Source organism: Rhinichthys klamathensis, unplaced genomic scaffold (genome assembly GCF_029890125.1).
Source record: "Rhinichthys klamathensis goyatoka isolate OS25496 unplaced genomic scaffold, OSU_Roscu_1.1 h1tg000121l_1, whole genome shotgun sequence".
NCBI classification, from domain to species: Eukaryota; Metazoa; Chordata; class Actinopteri; order Cypriniformes; family Leuciscidae; genus Rhinichthys; species Rhinichthys klamathensis.
Window position 1 is genome coordinate 4,761,020 of NW_026606658.1, and position 23,307 is coordinate 4,784,326.

Consider the following 23,307-nt stretch of genomic DNA (forward strand, 5'->3'; position numbering starts at 1 on the left):
GGAATTAAAGAGATAAATCAGGTTTTCCCCCTTAGCTTAGAGAGCAGGTTAAACTCGGGGCAAAACGACAGAACCGCAACCTCCCCGGCACAAACTGTGACTGAAATCTGGGCAAACGAAATCTCTTCTGCTGCAGAGCTTGTGCTGTTCTTCATGTCCTAATTCCTGTATTCAGGAAGAGGACTAAGACCGGTAGTGCTGATCTGGCACCGGGTCCGCAGTGTCCCTGACGATCTAGATCACTGTGAAGAGAAAAATAAAACAGGCCTTCTATTTTGAGACGCTCTATGAATGCAGCTCGATATCTCTCTCTCTCCGACACCTCCATCCACCTCCACATATGCACCGCAGGGCCCGTATTTTCTCTCTCTCTCTGCATTATAAGATTAAGCAGTGGTTTCCTGACATTGTGGATCTGGTGCCTCTCCCAGCTCCTCTCCCCCACGCGGAGTTGATGGCGAGTGGGCGTCGAATCTCGGCTAGGCGTCGGGCCCATGTGGGGTCTGCGTGGGTCGCTCGGGGATGCGCTGAACTGGCAGGAAATTGTTTGAAAAGGAATTATAAAACCGAAGCAGTTTCCCTGCCAACTCTCTGCCACCCTCCATCCTTAGAGACAACAAAAAGAGGCAGAGAGCAGGAAGTTAGTGAGCACGTGTGCGAGGGGCCCATCCCTGTAGAGAGAGGTTCACAGAGGGAATCTATTACTGGGATCGCGAACTTTGGCATCAGCTGATAAAAGTAGCCTACAGGTGATGTTGAATGAGATGTTTACGGAGCGTGTTCACAAAGTCAGTGGATAATGTGCTTCTGGAGTGAATTCGTCTTCCTTTCGTGCTGAGATGCTGTCCTCTGATTGGTTGCTTTTGTGTTTCCTCTCTACAGATCGACTTGGAGCCTGAGGGGAAAGTGTACGTCATCATTGATCTGTCGGGATCCTCCAGTGAAGGTGAGACTCTTGAGTCCACAGCAAATTAACACAAGAAGCAGACAGAATTGTATGTGTGACTTCAGGCACGCAAGGAAATCGCTGACAAAATGTTCATTAATGAAGTTTTTCCTTTTTTTTTATTTTTTTAAAATAATTATACACTAACGTTCAAAGGTTTGGGGTCGTTCAATGGAAATAAATCCTTTTATTCTACAAGAACACTTTAAATTGATCAAAACTGACATTTATAATGTTTTCTATTTTCATTTAAAAAAAAAAACTTGAAAAAAAATGTATCACAGTTTCTACAAAATTATTAAGTGCAACTGTTTTTAAATTGATAATAAGACGACATTTTTCTTGATAAAATAAAATGTATTCAGTGCCATATCAGAATTATATCAGTATATCAGAATGATTTCTAAAGGATCATGTGAGACTGGAGTAATGATGCTGAAAATTCAGCTTTTCCATCACTTGAATAAATTACTAATTAAAATATATTAAAATAGAAATTAGTTTAATTTAATTCAACTGAATTTTGCATTGCATTGCATGAAAATTGCATAAATATTTCACAATATTACTAAAGAAATAAATGCAGCCTTGGTGAGCATAAAAAAACTCAAAAACATTAAAATAAAATCTGAAGTTAATATATAAAATGTTTGAATATTTAGTTTAATTTTATGTTAAAAAGACTAATGTTAAGTAAAACAGACTAAAATGAATTAATATGACGGAAGTATTTACTCAATTTAAAAGGAAATTGGCATCCAAAGACAAAAAAAATGAACATTTGTTTTGTGCTATCACTGACAACTGAATAGTAATGATCTGAGAACTGGTTTGTCTATCCTGATGGTGGGCGTTTGATAGATTCATGAAATCCTCTTGGTTTTGTTATGCATCATTAGTGCATCAAGAGAAAGGCCTGTGCCAAGACACTTATGAGAGGAAGTGTGTGTGTGTGTGTGTGTGTGTGTGTGCGCGCGCGCGTACGTGCGTGCGTGTAAAGAAGCAGTGTCCATTAGGGAAATCCCACTCTTTAACTCTTCTGTGTGTGTGTGCGGGGGCTGAAGCTGTTCTTTCCTGGGTGTGTATCGAGCATATGTTCTGAGAGCCCACTCACACACCTGAGGCTGATGCTGGGAGATACCTTTCTCCAGTTGAGGTTAACTAAGGATGCAGACTCAAATCAGAAAGGCTGCACTGCATGATTCAGGAATAGCTTTGTTTAATTCCCCACTCTGGTTATAACTGATGCATTAATGGAGATGATCATGACAGAAAATCTTCATTGAATAACAATTCAATCAAAATTCTGACAACGGAGTGTTCCTGTGTTTTAAAGGGATAGTTCACCCAAAAATGAAAATTCTGTTATCATTTACTCATGCCATTCCAAAACCATATGACTTTTGGTAACACTTTACAATAAGGTTTCATTAGTTAACATAATGTATTCACTAACAATGAACAAAACATTTGATACAGTATGTATTAATCTTTGTTAATGTTAGTTAATAAAAATACAGTTGCTTATTGTTTATGTTAGTTCACTGTGCATTAGCTAATGTTAACAAATACAACTTTTGATTTTAATAATGTATTAGTAAATGTTGAAAGTAACATTAATTTAGATTAATAGATGCTTTAGAAGTATTGTTCATTCTTAATTCATGTTAATTAGTTAACTTATGTTAACTAATGAAACCTTATTGTAAAGTGTTAATGACTTTTTTATTGACCAACTGCAGCTATCAAATCACATTCTGACATGTGTATATTCCAACTTGGCAGATCAGTCCATATTGCACAAGGTTTGACGTCAAGGATATCAAAACCAAATGAGATGCATACATTTCAGGAAATCAGGATTTCGAAAGTCAAGCCATGCTATGCTATTTCTTGTCAGAAATCAAATTTGATAATGGTATCATAATTTGTGCTGTTTTAGCTACAGTTGAACATTGCAACGCCTGTATCCAGAATTTCTTAGTTCTTTTGTTCAATTTATGGTCAAGACTACAGTCACCATTTTTTCCCATATATGTATAAGAGTGGACCGTCTCTGCCTTTTACAGTCTGTTTTTAACACAAAGGGCCCTATCTTGCACTCGGCGCAAATGACTTTGTACACTGACGCATGTATCATTCCTATTTTGCACCCGCGCAAAGCGGGCTTTTCCCTCTACAGACACACGTCGGTTAACTAAGAAATACACTTGCGCTCCCCGGGGCGGTTCAGCGCAAAGAGGAGGCGTGTTCCGGCGCAAATTTTCCCTCATGCTATTTTGCTGTTCTATAAAACCAATGCGCCACTGACCAGAAAAAAAGTAGTCTAAAGTCAGTGGCGCGTTGCGCGTTGTTCATCAAGCTATTTTAAGGGCGCATGCTTGGCCATAATCAATGTAGCGTGTGCACAAAGCGCATACACTTTGATTCTCTCATCTAAGCAGCAGTTTTCATTTTTGCAAATCATACATTATTACGATAGATAGATAGATAGATAGATAGATAGATAGATAGATAGATAGATAGATAGATAGATAGATAGATAGATAGATAGATAGATAGATAGATAGATAGATAGATAGATAGATAGACAATTTATTATAAAAGCATACATGTAGCTTACACATTTACCCAAATTATCATACGCCTGTTTAACAGAAGTTAATTTGGGTGGGTTTCTCCATCCCCAATGTCACTTCTCTTTTACGGCCCTGACGAGAACGTTGCTCTCCTCGGCTATGAACCGCTCCCGGCGCGCGCCTGGCAAATCCGCCGTCATAATAGGAATCCGCTTTAGAACAAGCGCGCCTGCTCTTAAAGGGAATGTGAGATGGCGCTCTGATTGGTTTATTTCACGTTACGCCCAAACCACACCCATGAATAATGAAGCTACTTCAGACCAACCCCTTTTAGATTTGCGCCTGGCGCAAGAGGCATTTATCCCGCCGGGAAAATAGCAACAGCGCCGGGATCCGCCCACAAAGTTACTTGCGCTTTACGCTTTGACACTTGCGTTTCAGATCGTTAAAATAGGGCCCAAAGTGTTACTTTGAACAAAAAAAAAACTTTGAACAAAGGAGTCATATATGGACATAATACTGTTATGATATTTTTTGTCATTTTTTTGTTGCTTAACGCCACTTTTATGACAAATAATAATAGTCTTCTAAATTTGCTAAAAAAAAACAAGTAAACCATACAGATTTGGAATGACATGAGGGTGAGTAAATGATAACCAAATATTTGTTTTAGATTTAACTAGCTCTATTAAAGTATGAATCATTCTTTTCATTTGACAGCTTATTGGTGTTTCGACACACTAGGTTAATTCATCAATGAGCTGTGATAATAGACCTGCAAATGTGTACGTTTACGCACAAATGTAAGGGGCAACAAACAACAACACAGCGCCCACACAAAGGCACATCCACACAGTCGCAACAGACAATAAAATGCACACATTTAAGCTCTGTGTCTAAATAACAGTTGTGTTGTCTGGATGTTGCGTTAATCACAGGCCTCTTTTCAAAGGTGTCAGTAAACTGAGGATGAGCTTGGCTGGAGATCACTTAATTCTAGCGTCTCCTTGCAAACAGTCAGTTAGTGCTAATGTGTGACTTTGCTCTGGGCATAAATGAGCGCTCAGCATCCCTCCAGTTTATATCCAGTGGTAGAGTAAAGCCTTGTTCTGTATATTATTGTACATACATCTATTGATCTCTGGTTGATCTTTCTTATTGATCCAAAGCACTGCTTGTTCTGACCTGCCTGGGTGGGGTGATTTGACATGCATGAGAACCCCAACAACACAAAATAAAGATCAGGTCAGTCCAGTATATTAGTAGAGACTGATAAAATATCAATAGATGTGCACACTCTTAAGAACTCCCAGAATGTATCAAAAAGCACTTTCAAAAAAGAAAAAAAACTTTTAAAAAGCTCCCTATTAGATCATGAGTAGAGTTGGGAACCAATAATAATAATTTGTTACATTTATATAGTGCTTTTCTCGTCACTCAAAGCACTTTACATATGGGAGGAGGAGGAGGGGGGATCTTCTCAACCACCACTAATGTGCAGCATCCACCTGGATGATGTAACAGCAACCATAGTGCACCAGAACACCAGCTTATTGGTGGAGAGGAGACTGACCAGTCAGTGTATATGGGATGATTTGGAGGCCATGATGATGGACAGAGGCTAATGGGCAAATTTTGCCTGAATGCCGGGGTCACACCCCTACTCTTTTTCAAAAGAAGTCCTGGGATTTTTTTATGACCACAGAGAGTCAAGACCTTGGTTTAACGTCTCATTCGAAGGACGTCGCTTTTTGACAGTATAGTGTCCCCATGACTGTAATGGGGTGTTAGGACCCACACAGACCACAGGATGATCGCCCCCTGCTGCGAGACAACCAAGAACCAGTTCTAATTAAGAACATTTAAAGAAGCACATTATTTTCACGACGTTCTCTTCTGGTAATGGTTCTCGCACTGCATACTAAAATACCCTGCATTACTATCCAGCATAAAACCATTTTAGTGAATCAGTAACATACAGCGTGACCAGTGAAATCTGATCACCAAGCTAATGTCTATGAGCTGATTCTTTAAGTATATCAAAAGCAAACAGCTCAAGTGAGGTTTTACTCTCAACTGACTGGCTCTTGTGAACTGGTTCTTTTAGTGAATCAAACACAAAAAGCTTGACCAGTGAAGTTTGATTCTTAAAGGCGCACTGAAGTGCCTTGGAAGTTGGAACACACAGCTTTGTATGATGCGTTGACGTCATTTCCACTGAAACGGGAAGCTAAGGTGGGAAATATTGAATGGCTCCTCCCCCTTTTCAAATAGCCAATAGCCTTTAGTTTACCTTACAGACTGCAAGTCGTACTTGACAGCACCATGGAAGCGAATCTGAGCGCTGGTGATACGTTGGATTCAATAGTAGAGAGGTGTGAATAAATTCTAGCCATTTCATTCCTAACTAATGTACAGTTGGAAAACGGAATACAACTCGAGCGTTTGAGTACCGAACACACATCTCCAACCCATATTGCTCCGTGACGTGTCAACGGTCGCTTTGGCCAGGTGGTATTTATAGCATGGGGAGTGGGACCGGGACGCGATATTTTTTTTCACAGGATGGTAGGGGAAGACTCATGAATATTCATTAGGGAACTCATCCCTGATTGGTCTTAACCCCAGTGACGGGTAGGTTTAGGGGCGGGGTTAGGGGTAAGTCATCAGACCCCCAGTGACGGGTAGGTTTAGGGGCGGGGTTAGGGGTAGGTCATCAGACCAATCAGGGATGAGTTCCCTAATGAATATTCATGAGTCTTCCCCTACCATCCTGTGAAAAAAAATATCGCGACCGGGACGCTTTATATTCAAGAGAGCATTTGATTGGACAGAAGATGTGATGAGAAGCTGAAGTCCGCGGTGATGTCATTAAAATCCGTGATGCATTTTAGCGGAAGTGAGAGACTGTAAGTTTTGAATGCTTATATCTCCTAAATGCGATTTTTTCATTGTTTTGGAACAAACCAGCTTATTCATAACCTCAGGCTATTCATACTAAAAGCTAACAAACTTAAATTTTGATTTCAGGGGGCTTCAGGTGAAAGACTCTTATGAACGGTTTCTTTTTAATGAATCACAAATAATTGTGAATAAGTTGGAGCGGTTTCTAAATCATTCAATCATCAATCTCAATATTTAATCTTTTTAAATTATGATTGTCTGCCTTGTTTTTATCATTCATTAGCTGGAAAAAATTGTTCTGAAAGGGATTCAACTGTTATTGTTCCTCTGTGTCATTATCGTTACAGCTGTGATGTAGATCTCCCTATTCTCACAGAATTTGAACAGTTAAGAAAACTTTATTTTATTTATCGTCCTTGAGGTGACCGACCTTTAACTGTGTTATGTTGTTCTTGAGGCTCTTGAGACCTAAATCTGTGTATTTTAAACTAAGATACAGTTTATGAGTTTTATCAGTGGTGTTATATAATGATAAAGGAATAAAGTATGCTACCACATTTGGTTTCTTTGTTGATTTGAACAAAGAACAAACTTTAAATGATCCCAGCATTTGGCAACACAATTGCATTTCAGTTTTTCAAAATGATCTTCCTCATATTCAAAAGAATAATTAATGGAATGGAATGGAATTTTAAAGAACCAGAATCGTTTGGAGGAATGGGAGCACAAATGTTATTTAAAAAAAAAATTTTGTACAAATCCCTCCTCATAACCTTTGATCTTCGCTGCCATGGAGAGCAAACCACCAATAGCAGGTGAGAGCAGTTTTTGGTACCTAGAGGTGGGAGAGTGTTGTCTTGTATCCACAAACTGATCCAATCAATGAGTCTTACACACAAACTCACACACAGGAAAGAGACTCTCTTTAGATATGAAGGGCAGTTGAGCTATTTTCAGTGGCACCTCAAGCTACGCAGACCAGAATAGCTCAGGCACTGCAGCGTCCTTGCTTTCTGTAAAATTACCCACGTTCCTACCTGCCTGACCCGCCTCCCACTAGGTTCTTTTGTGTGTTACGACCAATTCAGAACGCAAATTTTCATTGCTGTTTACAGACTGCGCTGGTCACAGATGTTTCATTCGGATAAATGAAATATATTTCTGTCTGTTCCACTGCCTGAGTGCAGTTATATACACTTAAATCTTGAGATATTGAAAAGAAAATGGGAGCAATAAAGTATCCCGACTCCCACCTGCTTTGCGTAAGTTTGTCCCTTTTGCCGTTATCAGCTCACCCTTCTGATGAGAGGTGACAGACGCTGTGCTTCTATCTTTACCCTCCTCTATTTATAGTGATCCTCTCATCAGCCAAATGTATTCCTCCATTCTCAGGATTCTGACTCATCCCACCATTCAATACATTTAACCATATTAAAGGATAACCAACAAAGGTTGAAAAAAGGAATAAGTAGGAAGTGTGTGTGTGTGTGTGGCCTGGTAAACCCTACATTATGGGGACAAAATGTCCCCACAAAGATGGCAATAGCAGAAATTCTTGTTTTTGTGGGGACATTGTTTGGTCCCCATTAAGGGAAAAAAGCTTATAAAAAGTGATGTTTTTTGAAAATGTAAAAATGCAGAAAATTTTCTGTGATGGGTAGGGTTAGTGTAAGTGTATACAATATACAGTTTGTACAGTATCAAAATCATTATGTCTATGGAAAGTCCTCATAAAACATGAAAATTGTGTGTGTCTGTGTCTGTGTGTTTACCCCTACAGAGTAGAAACGTTTTTGTCAGATGCAGCATGTCAGTTGTTCAGGATTTACTGTCTGAAAATAGCAGTTGGGACTCAGCCATGGATTAACAGACAGACAGACACACACCTTATAGGCGAGACAAAACAATGGCAGCATGTAAAAAAGTTTATATAAAAATATTTATACACTACTGGTCAAAGGTTTGGGTCAGTAAGAATTTTTTTTTTTTAAGAAAAAATATAATGTTAAAAAAGATTTCTATTTTAAATGCTGTTCTTTTGAACTTTCTGTTCAATCCTGAAAAAAATTCACAATTTCCCACAAAAATATAATCGTGGTGAAATGACCCAAATAAATCAATATACACCCATATGTATCCAATATTGAGTGGTACTGATCAATTAAAATATCTCAGATAACCAATATGCTACTTAAAAGGATGAACACTCTGAAAACTCTTGTCTTGAGTACACTTTATAAACGCATAAAAAACTATTCTATTTAGTTCAAGTCACATTTATTTGTATAGCGCTTTTCACAATACATTTAGTTTCAAAGCAGCTTTACACAAAATCCACATTACAAGTTAGAGTAATCCGTTATCAGAAGTGCAGTTAGCTAACAATGTATTAATTTAAGGCAGAAACAATGAGCTCATTGAAGTAATTATTACAAGCTGTGAACATAATGATTACAATATATAGAAAATGTAGCATTGGTGCATGTTGATTCAAAGTTTGCATAATCTAAAGTCCTTGACGGAGTTGGAGTCATCTCTTCACAGTGATGTGCATTCATAGCAATACGAAAAATATTGCCACAGCTGTCCTCTAACAAACCCTTTAACCCCATTTCTGTCCATCTTCTTCCTGATTGGCTGTCCCCATCCACTTCCTGTTCGTCCTACACTTGAACTTTCTTCCAGGGTTCATGTGTTCACCACTCAGTGCTGCTTACCATGCAAATGTATGCAGGGCTGCTAGGAGAGGTGGTATTGGCTATTTTTATATTTTCCTCTCTCTTTTCTTTAATGAGTTTCTGTATCTGAGGCTTCAGTGCGCTAAATGTTCTCTTCCATGTTGTCTCTTTCTCTCGTCAACTTCCCCACTCCTCCCTTAAAATCCAAATCTGTCTATCTGCATGTTGAGGGGATCTTCTGCGGTCGCTGCGTGTGTTTGTTCAGCGGGGCGGCCCAGGCTCTGAGATGGTTTAGATTGCAGGGGTTGCCATGGAAACGAGCCTGTGCGCTCACACTTATAGATGGATAGAGTGGGTGAGAGGTCTGAGAGCAGGAGAGAAAGAAAGAGAGATGGAGTGAAGGGTGAAATAGTGGACAAGGTCATAATCTGAGCAATGACTTTGCCGTTGTGAAGAGTTTTCGGATTAGTTAGCATAACCTCGCACAGATGTTTGTCATTCAAATCCAGCTCGGTATGTGTGGCATTATGAAAACTCGATATTATGTTCGATAACATCTATTCTAGATGTTGGGGCTCTGAAAGACTCACTGGTGATCTTAATGTATTTCCCTTCCTGCGATCAAGGACCCTCAACGGAATAATCTGCACTCATTTTGTTAGAGAGATAGAGAGTCATGTGACAGATGGCTAGTTAGATAACATCTCAGATCACTACGTCACAGCGGCTCAGTAATACTGTAGGACTGTGATATCACCCGCCAAGCTTACCAGATACAACACTCGTGTGTCTCAAATACATGACTGAAGCAATCTTTCATACATCCATCCATACATAGTGAAAGTTCACCTTTCAAAAGTTTGGGGTCAGTTTCAATGTTGATACATAACAGTTGTCCTGCTTCATATTTCTGTGATAACTTAAAAAAAAAATTAGGATTCCTAGATGGATAGAAAATTCAAAAGAATAGCATTTATTTGAAATGGAAATCTTTTGTAACATTATAAAAGTCGTTACTGTCACTTTTGATCAATTTAAGGCATCCTTACTCAAAAGTAGTTTTTTTTAAAGAAAAAAAAAGACAAAAAAGTATTGGCTCTAAACTTTTGAACAGAAGTGTACTCTGTATTCCTTATTTAATTGGATGATGTGCTCTTTTGTGTACGTTGCAGCCACTTATTGTGAAAATTACACACGACTTAAGTTCTAAGCATATTTATTTTGCCGGCTGTATTAAAAGGCTACTCACACAGCAGGAGAGTAGCTGCATGTACACTTGCAGTGTGTTGAGCCTATTTTTGCTGTCCGTTGTGCGCTGAACTAATAATTGAAAACACACTGTTAACCTATTCATTAACACAATCTTTTACTACATATGCTTTTATGAAGCAACATAAAGTACTGGAGTGAACTGCTCACACTCAAACCAGGTTACGTTCACATTTAAAGCAGAAAGAGCAGTTTCTCTTCAGATAATCTGACTGAGTCCAGATGATTTTAAAACAGATTATAGCTTTTGCAATATGGGGTTTGAGTTCCATTCTGTGTTGATTAATTACTGTGCGTTTGGTTCGTCATCTCATGTAAATTACATTTCGCAATGACCAATTTGTAATAATAACTCTTTCTTTTAATAATTGCTATAAATCATACATGAAATGCAGGTTACCTAATAGCCTAGCTTGAGTGTGTAACACTCCTGTTGAAAAGACCGGCATTGTTTTGTTCTGCAACATGGGTTGCTGGTATGCTGTTGTATAGCCTTCTGATCAGTTTAACCACACTTTAAAACCGAATGAAATGAAACTGAAATGTGTTCATTCACTCAAATTTTACTGAAACCAAAAAATGAAAAATAACCCGAGCTTGCTGAATCACATATAGCTTTAATATGCAATGTTTCGTACTATATATTTAAAGGTATTTTATATTTCTATATATATACATTACTCAAATATTATACTGAAAGTTCATTATACTTAAGAGAAAAGAATACATAAACGTAATATCTAATTTTATTCAACTAAACTGAGTGAGTTGCAACAGATGTCTAGTTCCCAGCGTGTTTTGAATCAGACTGAATAAGGTTTTTGCACTATATTAATATAAGGAGAGATGCGTTAGTGTTTAATGTTCCTTTTATGTTGGGATTTATAGGGGTTTCTGTTATTTTGCATGGATTGCCATTGTGGTAAAAGAGTAGAGCCTGTTATTAGGTCTTGGTTCTTGGTTCTTATAACCCTCTGTTATAAGGGTTTGGCTGTAACATTTTTAAAAGAATATTTATGCTTTATGTCGCCGGCCCACCGGTGGGCCCAAATCCATTACATTTTTAAAACAGTAATATCCTATACTAAACCTAAACTAATCTTCTTGACAAACTATATATCATTTGAAAGCTTACAATCTCTAGTTTCCATATTTGGTGATTGATTTTCAAAATGAATTACAGAGGAGCCATAATTTATCAATTTGCAACAAGAATATTTTCTTACTCCTAAGGCGTGTTTAGACCTTTATTTTGAAATAGTGATGAACATGAAAAATCATGAAAGAAGGGTAGAAACCTCAGTTTGTTTTCATGCTAAGAGTTCAAAAGATAGCATCCATTCAATTATTTTAGAAAAAAGGGTCTGAAATTGTTTTAAATATAAAGAAAAAAATTATAGCTCCACCATTTGTGATGTGGCAGGTAGCTATAACGCACATACTTGTTCTTTTTGTGTTTCTTAGAGGTTGAATTCATATCAAAATCTGTCAAACTTCTCATATTACTTCTGAATAGGATGTCTACTTCATAAATTGTATGAAATTGTGGAAATAATGGTTCATATCACTCAAAACACATGGAAATGGAGGCACCCTTATATGGGCAGTAATGGAGTCTGGTTGTCATCTAGTGAAAAAGTATGGTACTGCGTACAAACAAAATCTTACTGAAAGCTCATTTTTTGAGATATCAACCTAACATTTGAAACACAACTTGTTCAGATTTTTGACTTTGATTTTTTTTTGCAGTTTTAGAGTCGCCCAGGTTTTTAAAATATATATTTTCTATAAAATATGAATAATTAAATTTTTTACATTATACATTTTCATAAACTCAAACTTCTATAACTTTTTTCTGTTTCACTTTCTTAATTTATTTCACTTCTACAAAAATCTGCCAAATGTCTCTTTAAAACGAGACCAATCTTACGTCGATATTCCAAAGCATTCTTGAATTACAACCATTTAAGCTTGAAACGTGCATTTTCATGTATATTCAAAAAAAGGGGGGTGACACTTAAAGGGTTAACTGTGTACATGCAAGTCTATAGTGATAGTATCTTTTATACAATAGCACATACAGTTAACTGCAAAAGATTTGACTTAATATGATGTTGATGCATTCAAATTGTATCAGTTAGCTTGGACAATATTTCAATTAAATTGTTTATAGTACAAAATCAAAATTTAAAGTTAATCACCTCAATTTTTTAGTTTTGCCGAATTATTACGGTTTACAGTGCAAACTTTCCTTGTTCAGCCAGTTTCAACAGAAAGAAGGTTACGGTGGCCCACCAGTTAGACTACCACCTAACCAGCACTAACCAGTTTGTACCAGCATGCTCTTTTCCGGGGGTTTCTATCAATCTGCACTATTTGTCCAGCTCTAAACTCTTTAAACTTTACCTGGGATGATTAAATTGAAAGTTGTGTGGCTCATCTGCCACTCATTGATCAATCTGAAGGTATGGAACTGACCGTCATTGAGTTATAAGCAGATTTGGAATCTCTCTCTCTCTCTATCCCTCTCTTTTTCTGATTGATGCCATTTTAATTGGTCCCATGCTGTGCTCTGGCTGGATTGGAGAGTGCTTGTGGGTGGCGTGTCTGAGGCTGAAGTGGCATTGGCGTGGGTGGAGGCTGCCCCAAGCTCCTCTTGGCTGTCTGACCGTGGGTGAATACAACCGTTCGGCTAAAACTCTCATCAGCTCAAACTTCCACAAGCCAACCAGGAGAATAGTGGCGAAATATACACAAATTAAAAAAGAGGAACAGAGAGGTGTGGAAGGATGAGTATAGTGTGGATGGAAAGGAGAGACCGTGGTTTAGTGGAGCGCACGTGCACGTCGTCCCTGATCACCATGGACACAGTCACTAGGGAAAGTGTTCATGCATTCTCACCTGCTGCATGTCATCAGACTTGAATGAGAGCGATAATGATTGTAAAGGTGTATGTCTACTGTACACCTTCATCACATCTCTTTTACATATACTGTATATAACCCCAACTATATGTATATTATTACATGTTGCTAAGCTAACAGCATGATGTTAAATGATAAAATAGTTATTTTAAAACTATAAAATAGAAGTCCTACTAAAATAAAAATCTGTCACTTTGTCCACTGTTTTGGGTGAACTTTTTCACTGAGCTTGCCACTGTCTATTCTAGGTTTGCCTTCTCTGTGAAAGATATACATGTGATGCTGCCTTGGTCAAAATCTCTAAAGAAAGCATCATTTTGCTGCATAACTGCCTTCATGTTGGGCCTATGATGCCTTAAAATGCTGTCTAGTTAGTCAGCACGCTAGGTTTTAAAACAGAACTATTGATTTCCTCCCTGCCTCATGTTCATGTCAAATTAAATACGGTGACTAGATCTATAAAGTGAACACAGAGAGTATGAACTCCACTGTTATCGTGTCTTCTCTTTCAGCGTGTCTGTGTGTGGTATACTAAGGTGAACAGTGTTGTGCTGGGAGGTATAGGTGTGTTCTGGTTAAGCCCTGCTTTTTGAGCAGATGGATGATGTATTATGTAAGCACATCTATCCCACTAATGGCCCTTTTAGCTGCCACGCTGTTCTCCTGAGCAGCTGCCCGCTCCAGAAGACAGGACGCTCTCTGATATCAGACAAAACAAGCACACAACTTGCCTCAGGAGCACCCTGACATGAGACAGAACTCGGATACACACAGACGTTCACGCACACTTTTACAGATGGTCCCCCAGGATGCTCGCAATGGTAATTGTGCTGAGCCTAGTCGCTCTATGGGGGCTGCTTGCCACCCTATGGGGATTCTTAGCTGTAATCACACCTCTGCAGCAGCTCCTCTTACAGACAGCGTTAAAATAATGCAGCCCACACATACGCTGCTGTACTGAAAGACAAGAAGTGTGGGAGGAGTTGGATGACAAGTTTATTGGAACCAAACAAGAGGGAGAAACTACTCTCTTTCAAGGAAACCACTCTCTCTCTCACACTCATTGACGGACACAGGGCACATTATGGACACCGCCACAACACACGTAGTGATGTGAATGTAATTTCACAGTTGTTGGTCTGATGAAGGAACGCTGTCCCCCTCAAAGGCATCACCTGACTGCTGGAATGCATGGAGCCGTGGTGGTGGGTCACATGGTTGGTCAGGTGGTCCTCGGCCGCCGGTTTCTCTCATGATCAACACACATACACAATTACTGCAGCCCTCAAATGGGGCAAAGTGAGGGGAAGAGTTGCTTGAGAATCAATGATGTGTTTGTTCACTTTCTCTGCTGGCTGGGTTAACTTTAGATCATGAGGCTTCTTGAGGAGCGTTCTGTTTGGTGGTGGCCAGGGTTCTAGTGTGTGGATATGTATGTGATTTATCTTTGATGGAGAGCATAAGGTGACGTGTAATGGCAAAACAGAAGCGCAAAAATAATGATTGTTCTCAAACAGGTTCTCTTAAACACTCCCCCATGTCTGCTATTGGTTGAATTAACAGGTAGCTCCGCCCCATGCTCACGCCATTGGTTGAACCAATTTTACTATGTCAGGCTGGTGGTGATGTATGAAAAAATGGCATAGACAGTGGAAGTATAATTTAATTTCATTGAAAAAATCAATTCAATAAAAGTCTCTTATGTTTACCAAAGCTGCATTTATTTGGTCAAAATACAGTAAAGTATATTGTGAAATTATTACAATTTAAATGAATGGTTATATGTATTTTTATATATTTAATATATTATGTTAATGTGTTTTTTTGTTCTGCTATGGAAAGCAGCCATTACTTCAGCTTGTGTTGTGCGATCCTTCCGAAATCATTCTAATGCTGATTTGGTTATCAAGCTAAATTTTGTATTATTATCAATGTGGAAAACAGTTGTGCTGCTTTATATATTTTTTAAGGATTCTTTAACAATTAGAAAGGTCAAAAGAACAGCATTTGTTTGAAATAGAAATCTTTTGTAACAATATAATTGTCTTTATTGTAACCTTTGATCAGTTAATGTGTTCTTCATTTTAAAAAAAATCTTACTGACTCCAACTTTTGAATGGTAGTGTAGCCATTTTTAAAAATTTCTTTAGATATCTTTATAATCCATACAATTGTAATATGTAATACTGGCCTACAAAGCAAAAAGGCAGTAACTACGCAGAGTGCAGAACAGAGAAAAATGACTTTCAAGTTATCCTGTCATCCAGCCTAAGTAGTTGTAGGTAGATTATTGGACATGTGGCTGTTTTGTTACTTTATATTAGCTTATTCTTTGTACATATCAATCCTCGTATTTAATTTGATATTTTACCCCTATTTTGCAGTTACTGTATTCTTGCTTTGTATTACTTACCAAAAACGTGGCACCATACCAAGGAAAAAGGCAGTAACTACAGATTCTCCAAAAACTATTTTGCCACAACTTGGGCTCTGGGTGTGTTAGATACACTGTATGTGAAATAATTGGAACCATTTGGACAACATTTTTGTGTTGCGAAACTAGTGTAGCGGAGCGGGTGTGTGACGGATACGTGGTGTAATTTTTTAGTAATCAAAAATAACGTCTAATTAATTGAAATCATGACACTTTTATTATAAACTATTATTAAACTTATACAATATTTAAAAAATATTCTATGAATATTAAAAATAAAATATGTAAAAATTCTAATATATTATTAATTACATTTCTTTTAATCATATGAAATTAAACATTTTTGGTCAAACAACATGCTGCACAAAGAGCTTTACTGTTAAAATGAAAACATTGAATAAAAATTCAGTTTTAATCTTAATTTATTTGTATTAGTGTTAGTATTATTATTACATTGAGACGTTTCTAAATTCTTCTGCACAACAGTAATATATTTCTGTCAAGTTAAACCGAACTTTTATTTTGACGGGTTGCCGTGAAGACCTTTGAGTTTCTGTGTTTATGACATGACGATAGCTTTCCTCAAATGAAGCGGTTAAATGCTCACAAAGTGACTTTAAGAGCTGATCTAGAGTCTGGAGAGTAAGTTCATGCAGTCGTGTCCCAATATAACGTTAGGCAAAAAACAGCTTGAGCGTCACACGTGCTTCAGCGTGTGTGTGTGTTAAATGAAACTGCGCGTCGACTGCACCATTTATTCACAGAACATGTAGGATTTGTATTTAATAGTACTATTATTGCGGTTTAATATTCACAGTAGTCTATCACGATTAAATTTCAAGTGTACTGAACTGCTATATCGCGAAAATCATAGTAACCGCTAAAGTTACTACATGGAGCTCGTGCACCTTTTTTTTCTTTCTGGAATATGTTTTTCATTCTTTTAGGGGAGGGGGATAGTTTGGTAGGGGAACAATTAGGGGAAGTTAGAAGGGTGAAATCGCGAATGTTAAAATCGTCCCGTGAGGATGCCCGAAAATCAGCTGTGTGTTCACCATGGCAACAGTAACTACACTGCGCAGAAACACGGTTATTTTTTGTTAGGTAAAACATAACAAGAATACAGTAATCGATGTTACTGTACTCTTGCTTTGTTTCACTAGGGCTTTTTGCAGTTACTGTACAAACGACTACCATTTTTCTCCAAAACGACACACATTTGAGATAAGATGTTTTGTCACATAACAAAGGATGCATTGAATGTCATGAAAATGATAATAACTCATTTTTTACCAAAAATGCAGTTACTGCCTTTTTCCTTTCTAGGGCAGAATAAGGAGAACTAGAAATCGTGCAATATTCTGATGAATGCGTTATGAGTGATGATAAACTAAACAATAAAATTCACCTGCGTCCAACACATTCAACTAACTTATCGTTAAATGTCATTTTCATTTTATTTTGCAGCTGCGTCATCCAATGAAAATGAGGAGAGAGTGTTCCGTGAGCGGATGCGTCCACGAAAACGTCAGGGGGCGGTTCGGAGGCGTGTCCATCAGGTTAACGGCCACAAGTTTATGGCCACCTACCTGAGACAGCCCACCTACTGCTCCCACTGCAGAGATTTCATCTGGTAAGATGCGTGTTGCTCCTCACCTGTAGCCCTGCATGTCATCCACAATAGCTACGTCTATACAGGACTACCTTTATTATAAGGTCCTTTTCAGATGTATAAATGTCAGATATATGTCATTTTCAAAGGCGAAACCTGATGCTAATCACAAGCACTCCTCCTCCTGATTACAACAAAGGAGTTTGTGTAATGAATATTAACATTGAAAGCAAATTAGAACCACTGTCCTTTGTGCCAGTGCGGAGGGCATTTTATAGATTAGACAGATGTTTATTTTTGTCTCTGCAAACAGTTCCTCCCAGTAGTAATAACTGTTCAGTCTAACTATTTGCATACCTGGCATACCTAGTGTGTCCCTGTGGCTATACACAATGCTGCTTGTTGCCACTGACAGAATCAGCTATAGAGATTTGTGTTGTAGCACAACCCACCCTCTGCTGGTCGGAAACAGAACTGCTCAGTGTGTCAGAGTTGTTTAACACATTTATTTCTCTGTGGTTCTGCAGGGGTGTGTTGGGGAAACAGGGGTATCAGTGCCAGGGTGAGTAAGACGCCATTCTCTTATGTACAGTGATAATAAAATCAATTATAATATTGCCTGGTTTGATTCATCTTTATTTTTAAATATCTTATTACCATGGAAAAAGTGGTAACACTTTACAATAAGGTCCCATTAGTTAACTTTAGTTAATGCATTATTTAACATTAAATAACAATGAGCAATACATTTGTTTAAGTATTTATTAATCTTTGTCAATGTTAGGTAATAAAAATACGACTTTCCATAGTTAGTTCATGGTAGCTCAGGTCCATTAAATAATATTATTGTATTAAATGGTTAGTTCACCCAAAAAAATGAAAATTCTGTCATTAATTGCTCACCCTCAAGCCCGTAAGACTTTCGTTTTTTTTTTTTTTATCAAACTTTTTAAATTTAATCTAAGAGATTGCTGTCCCTCCATTGACAGTCTACTCAACTATACTTTAAAGCTTCAAAACGTTCATAAAGATCGTAAAACTAATCCATATGAATTGACCGTTTTAGTCAAAATTTTCTGAAGAGACTCGATCACTTTATATGATGAACAGATTGAATTTAGGCTTTTATTCACATATAAACATACATCAACTCATTTTCGCTGATCAATGTTTATATATAAAAGCCTAAATTCAATCTGTTTATCATATAAAGCGACCGTGTCTCTTCAGAAAATAATTTGGAATAATCAGCTCAATTCATATGGATTAGTTTTACTGTCTCTTTATGAACCTTTTGAAGGGACAGAAAGCTCTCAGATTTCATCAAAAATATCTTCATTTTCCGAAATGGAATGGAATGGAAATATTTCCATATTCCGAAGATGAACGAAAGTCTTACGGGTTTGGAGGGTGAGGGTGAGCAATTCATGATAGAATTTTTAATTTTGGTTGAACTAACCCTTTAATAATGTATTAGTAAATGTTGAAATTTAGATTAAGATCAATTCTTTTGAAGTATTTTTCATGGTTAGTTCATGCTAACTAATGTAACCTTATTGTAAAGTGTTACCGAAGTAAACTTTTTGCCTATTCCTTAAATCTCTCAGTGTGTACCTGCGTGGTCCATAAGAGATGCCATGAGCTCATCATAACAAAATGCGCTGGCTTGAAGAAACAGGAAGACACTCCTGAAGAGGTCAGTTCTACATTTCTCTCAAAAGACCGAGCTATGTTTGAGTTAGCGTACTAGTTTTTGCAGTATGTATACTGCAGATCATTTTATGACTTACTACATTTGCCAAAATGTTGACAATTATCACAACAGAAAATACAGCAAGCAGTATGACGTGGCTAACTTGACCTTCCTTTTACAGTGTGACAAATAATATCAGCCACAATTCTCCTCTCTTTCTTGTAATATTTACAAACAATTTTGTTTCAATGAAAATTATTTATTTCCTAGGTGATAGCATCACACATAACATAATGAGATAATTGTACTGTAGCAAGGTCATGATGATTGTTTTAAATGTTAAAGATTGATGCATAGTATGTAATGATACACATAGTATTTTTTTTCAATTGTAGGCAGCACACTGTACAGTGTATGCTAGTTTTCTAAACACAGCCCATGTAGTGCTGTTTTAATATCATTTTTATACTATTATAGTATTTATTTGTATTTTTATTTTATTTTAAATTTATATTTTCAGTTTTCTTTGTAATTTTTGTTTAAGGTTGAGTCATTTTTTTGTTTTTAATTTATTTTTATTCCAGTTTTAGATTTAGTAATTTTAGTCCTTCAGCTTAAACTGATTTTATTTAAGGTTTTAATTCTTTCTCATTTTTAAACACAACAGCTTTATTTAAATTAACATAAATTATTTTTTTAGGGCCCAGGCACCAATGGTGCGAAAACTCAGCTTATTATTAATAGGGTAACACTTTACAATAAGGTTTAATTTGTTAACATTAGTTAACTACGTTAGTTGATGTAAACTAACAGTGAACAATACTTCTGCAGCATTTATTGATCTTATTTGATGCTAATCTCAACATTTACTAATACATTATTAAAATCTAACTTTGTATCTGTTAACATTAGTTAACGCATTAACATGAACATGAACATTTTAATTAACTAACATTAGCAAAATTTAATAAATGCTGTAAATATAGATTGTCACTGTTAGTTTATGTAAGTTAATGCATGAACTAATGTTAACAAATGAGAGCTTGTTGTAAAGTGTTACCATTACTAGTTATATGTTTTAGTTAACAATACTAACATTGAGCCCATGTTCCTAAAACTACTGAAACCTGCACAGGATTTCCTCAGCAGAGAGATCAGTTGAATTGTGAGTATCGTGGCATGAATGATGTTTTGTTTTTACAGGTTGGCTCCCAGCGCTTCAGTGTAAACATTCCACACATGTTCAGCATTCACAATTACAAAGTCCCCACCTTCTGTGACCACTGCGGCTCCTTACTTTGGGGACTGATGCGGCAAGGCCTGCAGTGCAAAGGCAAGCGTTGCAGATACCAGTGATGAATGATTTGTGGTCAAACATCTGCTTTTGTTGCCATATATTCATTTGTCTTCCTGCCTGTTTTCAGCCTGTAAAATGAATGTCCATCGGCGTTGTGAAAGTAATGTAGCTCCTAGCTGTGGTGTCGATGCCAGAAAAATTGCTAAAGTGCTTGCTGATCTTGGGGTGACACCAGACAAAATCTCCAACAGTACCCAACGCAGGAAAAAGGTGAGTAGTATTAAATATCTGCAGAATGTGGGGTGGCCAGATGGAACGTGGGTCGATGCAAAAACTAAATAATGACATTATAAGCAGAGGAATAAAATAAATAAAAGTATGACCACTTTAAATAATGATGCAGTAAAATGAGGCCAGTGATGATTCTGACAGTGATGTAAAGGATTGGGACATTAAAATATTAAAAACCATTAGCAGTAATATTAAAAAATGTTTTCTCTTCAGTTGACTCCAGGGCAGGACCCTCAGCAATCCACGACAGAAGCCCCTTCATCAGAGGAGTCTGACCGATGCAAATCAGCTCCAACTTCACCCTGCGACCAGGGTACAGAATTACACAAACTCTCTTGCACATATTCTGCAATCTTACTCTTTCACTATTACACCATTCGTCATTTATTTGCATAATTAAAGGGTTACAGTAGTTCACCCAAAAATGAATATTTAATCAATTATCTGAATATTTTTTCACTCTCATGTTTCTCTGAACCTGTACGATCGACCGCCCCCCCGCCCCCCCCCCCCCCCCCCGCCCGCCCCTAAAATACAAAAGGAGACATTTTTAGGAATGTGCTGGTTGCCCTTCAATAGTTCAATTATTTCAATTATTTTCTGATTACAATGATTAGAAACTGGAGCTTTCAAGCTTCAAAAGTGACTTAAAGGAATAGTTCACCCAAAAATTCAAATTATCCCTCAAGCCTTCTTATGTGTAAATGACTTTCTTCTTTCAGCTGAACACAATCAGTGTTATGTTAAAAATTATCCTGGCTCTTCTCAGCTTTGTAATGGCATTGAATAGAGCCTGAGTTTTTGAAGCTCCAAAAAGCGCATCCATCCATCATAAAAGTAATCCATATGACGCCAGTGTGTTAATAAATGCTATCTGAAGTGAAGCGGTGGGTTTTTGTTAGAAAAATATCCATATTTAAAACTTTATAAACTATAATCACTGGCTTCCGGCAACGGCCGTACACGTGTTACAGGGAAAGTCGAATTACGGCGGAAGGGTGACCTCTGACCCGACGTATGACAAAGGCGTAGCGTAAGCTTAGGTGAGAATTGAGAAACGTGGAACCGCAAAGGATAGAGCGAAACAAAACGCCGGTCATGAATTAGAAGTCTAAAAGAGAAGTTTTAAAGAAAAATGTCAGAGGATTACAATATAAGAGAAGAGGAGCTACATCCTATGTCATATGTCGGGTCAGAGGTCCCCCTTCCGCAAGAACTCGACTTTCTCAGTAACACATGTACAACTGTTGCCTGAAGCCAGTGATTATAGTTTATAAAGTTTTAAATATGGATATTTTTCTTACAAAACCCCATCGCTTCACTTCACAAGTCATATATTAACCTGAAATCTAAAGTAAAACTGAAATTTAAAGTCTTTGGCTGAAATTCAGATATGGTAATAGGGGTTTTGTTTCTGACACATGCTGTAAGCAGTAGACCAATCACAACAGACTGGGCCATCTGACCAATCAGAGCAGAGTTAGGCTCCCGGAAAGGTGGGGTTTAGAGAGAACAAGTCCTTGATCAAACTGTTTTAGACACTGCGAGAAAAGAGGTGATGATGCAATATATATTGTGAGAAAATTAAAGGATGCATGTAAACCTATTGTAGGAGACCTTCAAAACAAAATTAGGAGCATTTTAGGGGCACTTTGAAATGTTTCCTTTTGTGTTTTATGGAAGAAAGAAACTCATACAGGTTTAGAGTGCGAGTAAATGATAACAGATTTGCCATTTTTGAAAGAATTATTCCTTTAAATCTAATGTTGTATTTGTCTGTCTGTAGCCGAGCTTGCAGAACTGGAGAGTATCCGCAAGGCCCTGTCATTTGGCCAGGAGCACAAGTCTTCCTCCTCTTCCTCGTGCAGCGCCGTTCAGAGCACAGCGACCGAGAGCCGGGAGAATGGAGACGTGAATACCGTACAGACGAAGAGAATGAGTCTCACGGACTTCTCATTCATCAAAGTGCTGGGCAAAGGCAGCTTCGGCAAGGTGAGGGTCACGAATCGGTGCTTTTCAGTTTTAGTGTATGAAAACAAATCAACATCTTCACATTGCCCTCTCTGTGCTGTAGGTGATGCTGGCTGAGCTGAAAGGCTCAGATGAAGTTTACGCTGTGAAAGTTTTGAAAAAAGACGTCATCCTTCAAGATGATGATGTGGACTGCACTTTGACAGAGAAACGCATTCTGGCCCTGGCTAGAAAACATCCCTATCTGACTCAGCTTTTCTGCTGCTTCCAGACGAAGGTAAAACAGTCACTAAATCAAAACCTGATTCTCTCTAATCTAGACATTTCAAGTAATTTCTTTCTTCTGATCAGATTAAACACTTCAGTACTGCAGTCTTCCTAATGTCACCGTCATGATGTTCCAAACCCAGTATTACTTTCTTTCTACTGTGAAACATTATTATTATTTTTTTAGATTTTAGACTTAATGTCCACCTGTTGTCCATAGAATGAAAGATGATGGATTCATACTGTCAATCTCTAAAATAGAGCTTTATACAATGATTCATTGTAGCTTCATTTGACTTGCGTGATACATTCCAAGCCATAGCTAAAGTATACACTCACCTAAAGGATTATTAGGAACACCTGTTCTATTTCTCATTAATGCAATTATCTAATCAACTAATCACATGGCAGTTGCTTCAATGCATTTAGGGGTGTGGTCCTG

At 37.6% G+C, this 23,307-nt stretch overlaps 1 protein-coding gene across 1 annotated transcript in view; it reads left to right on the plus strand.

Annotated features, from left to right (window-relative positions):
* The window catches only part of prkcea (protein kinase C, epsilon a), a 65,373-nt gene that overhangs the window by 14,979 nt on the left and 27,087 nt on the right, over positions 1–23,307 (plus strand). Inside the window, exons 2-10 of the mRNA XM_056255613.1 lie at positions 883–946; positions 17,202–17,367; positions 17,874–17,908; positions 18,954–19,042; positions 20,243–20,372; positions 20,464–20,606; positions 20,841–20,940; positions 22,414–22,619; positions 22,702–22,875. Coding sequence (XP_056111588.1) covers positions 883–946; positions 17,202–17,367; positions 17,874–17,908; positions 18,954–19,042; positions 20,243–20,372; positions 20,464–20,606; positions 20,841–20,940; positions 22,414–22,619; positions 22,702–22,875 — 1,107 coding nt within the window. The remainder of the gene's footprint in view (positions 1–882; positions 947–17,201; positions 17,368–17,873; positions 17,909–18,953; positions 19,043–20,242; positions 20,373–20,463; positions 20,607–20,840; positions 20,941–22,413; positions 22,620–22,701; positions 22,876–23,307) is intronic.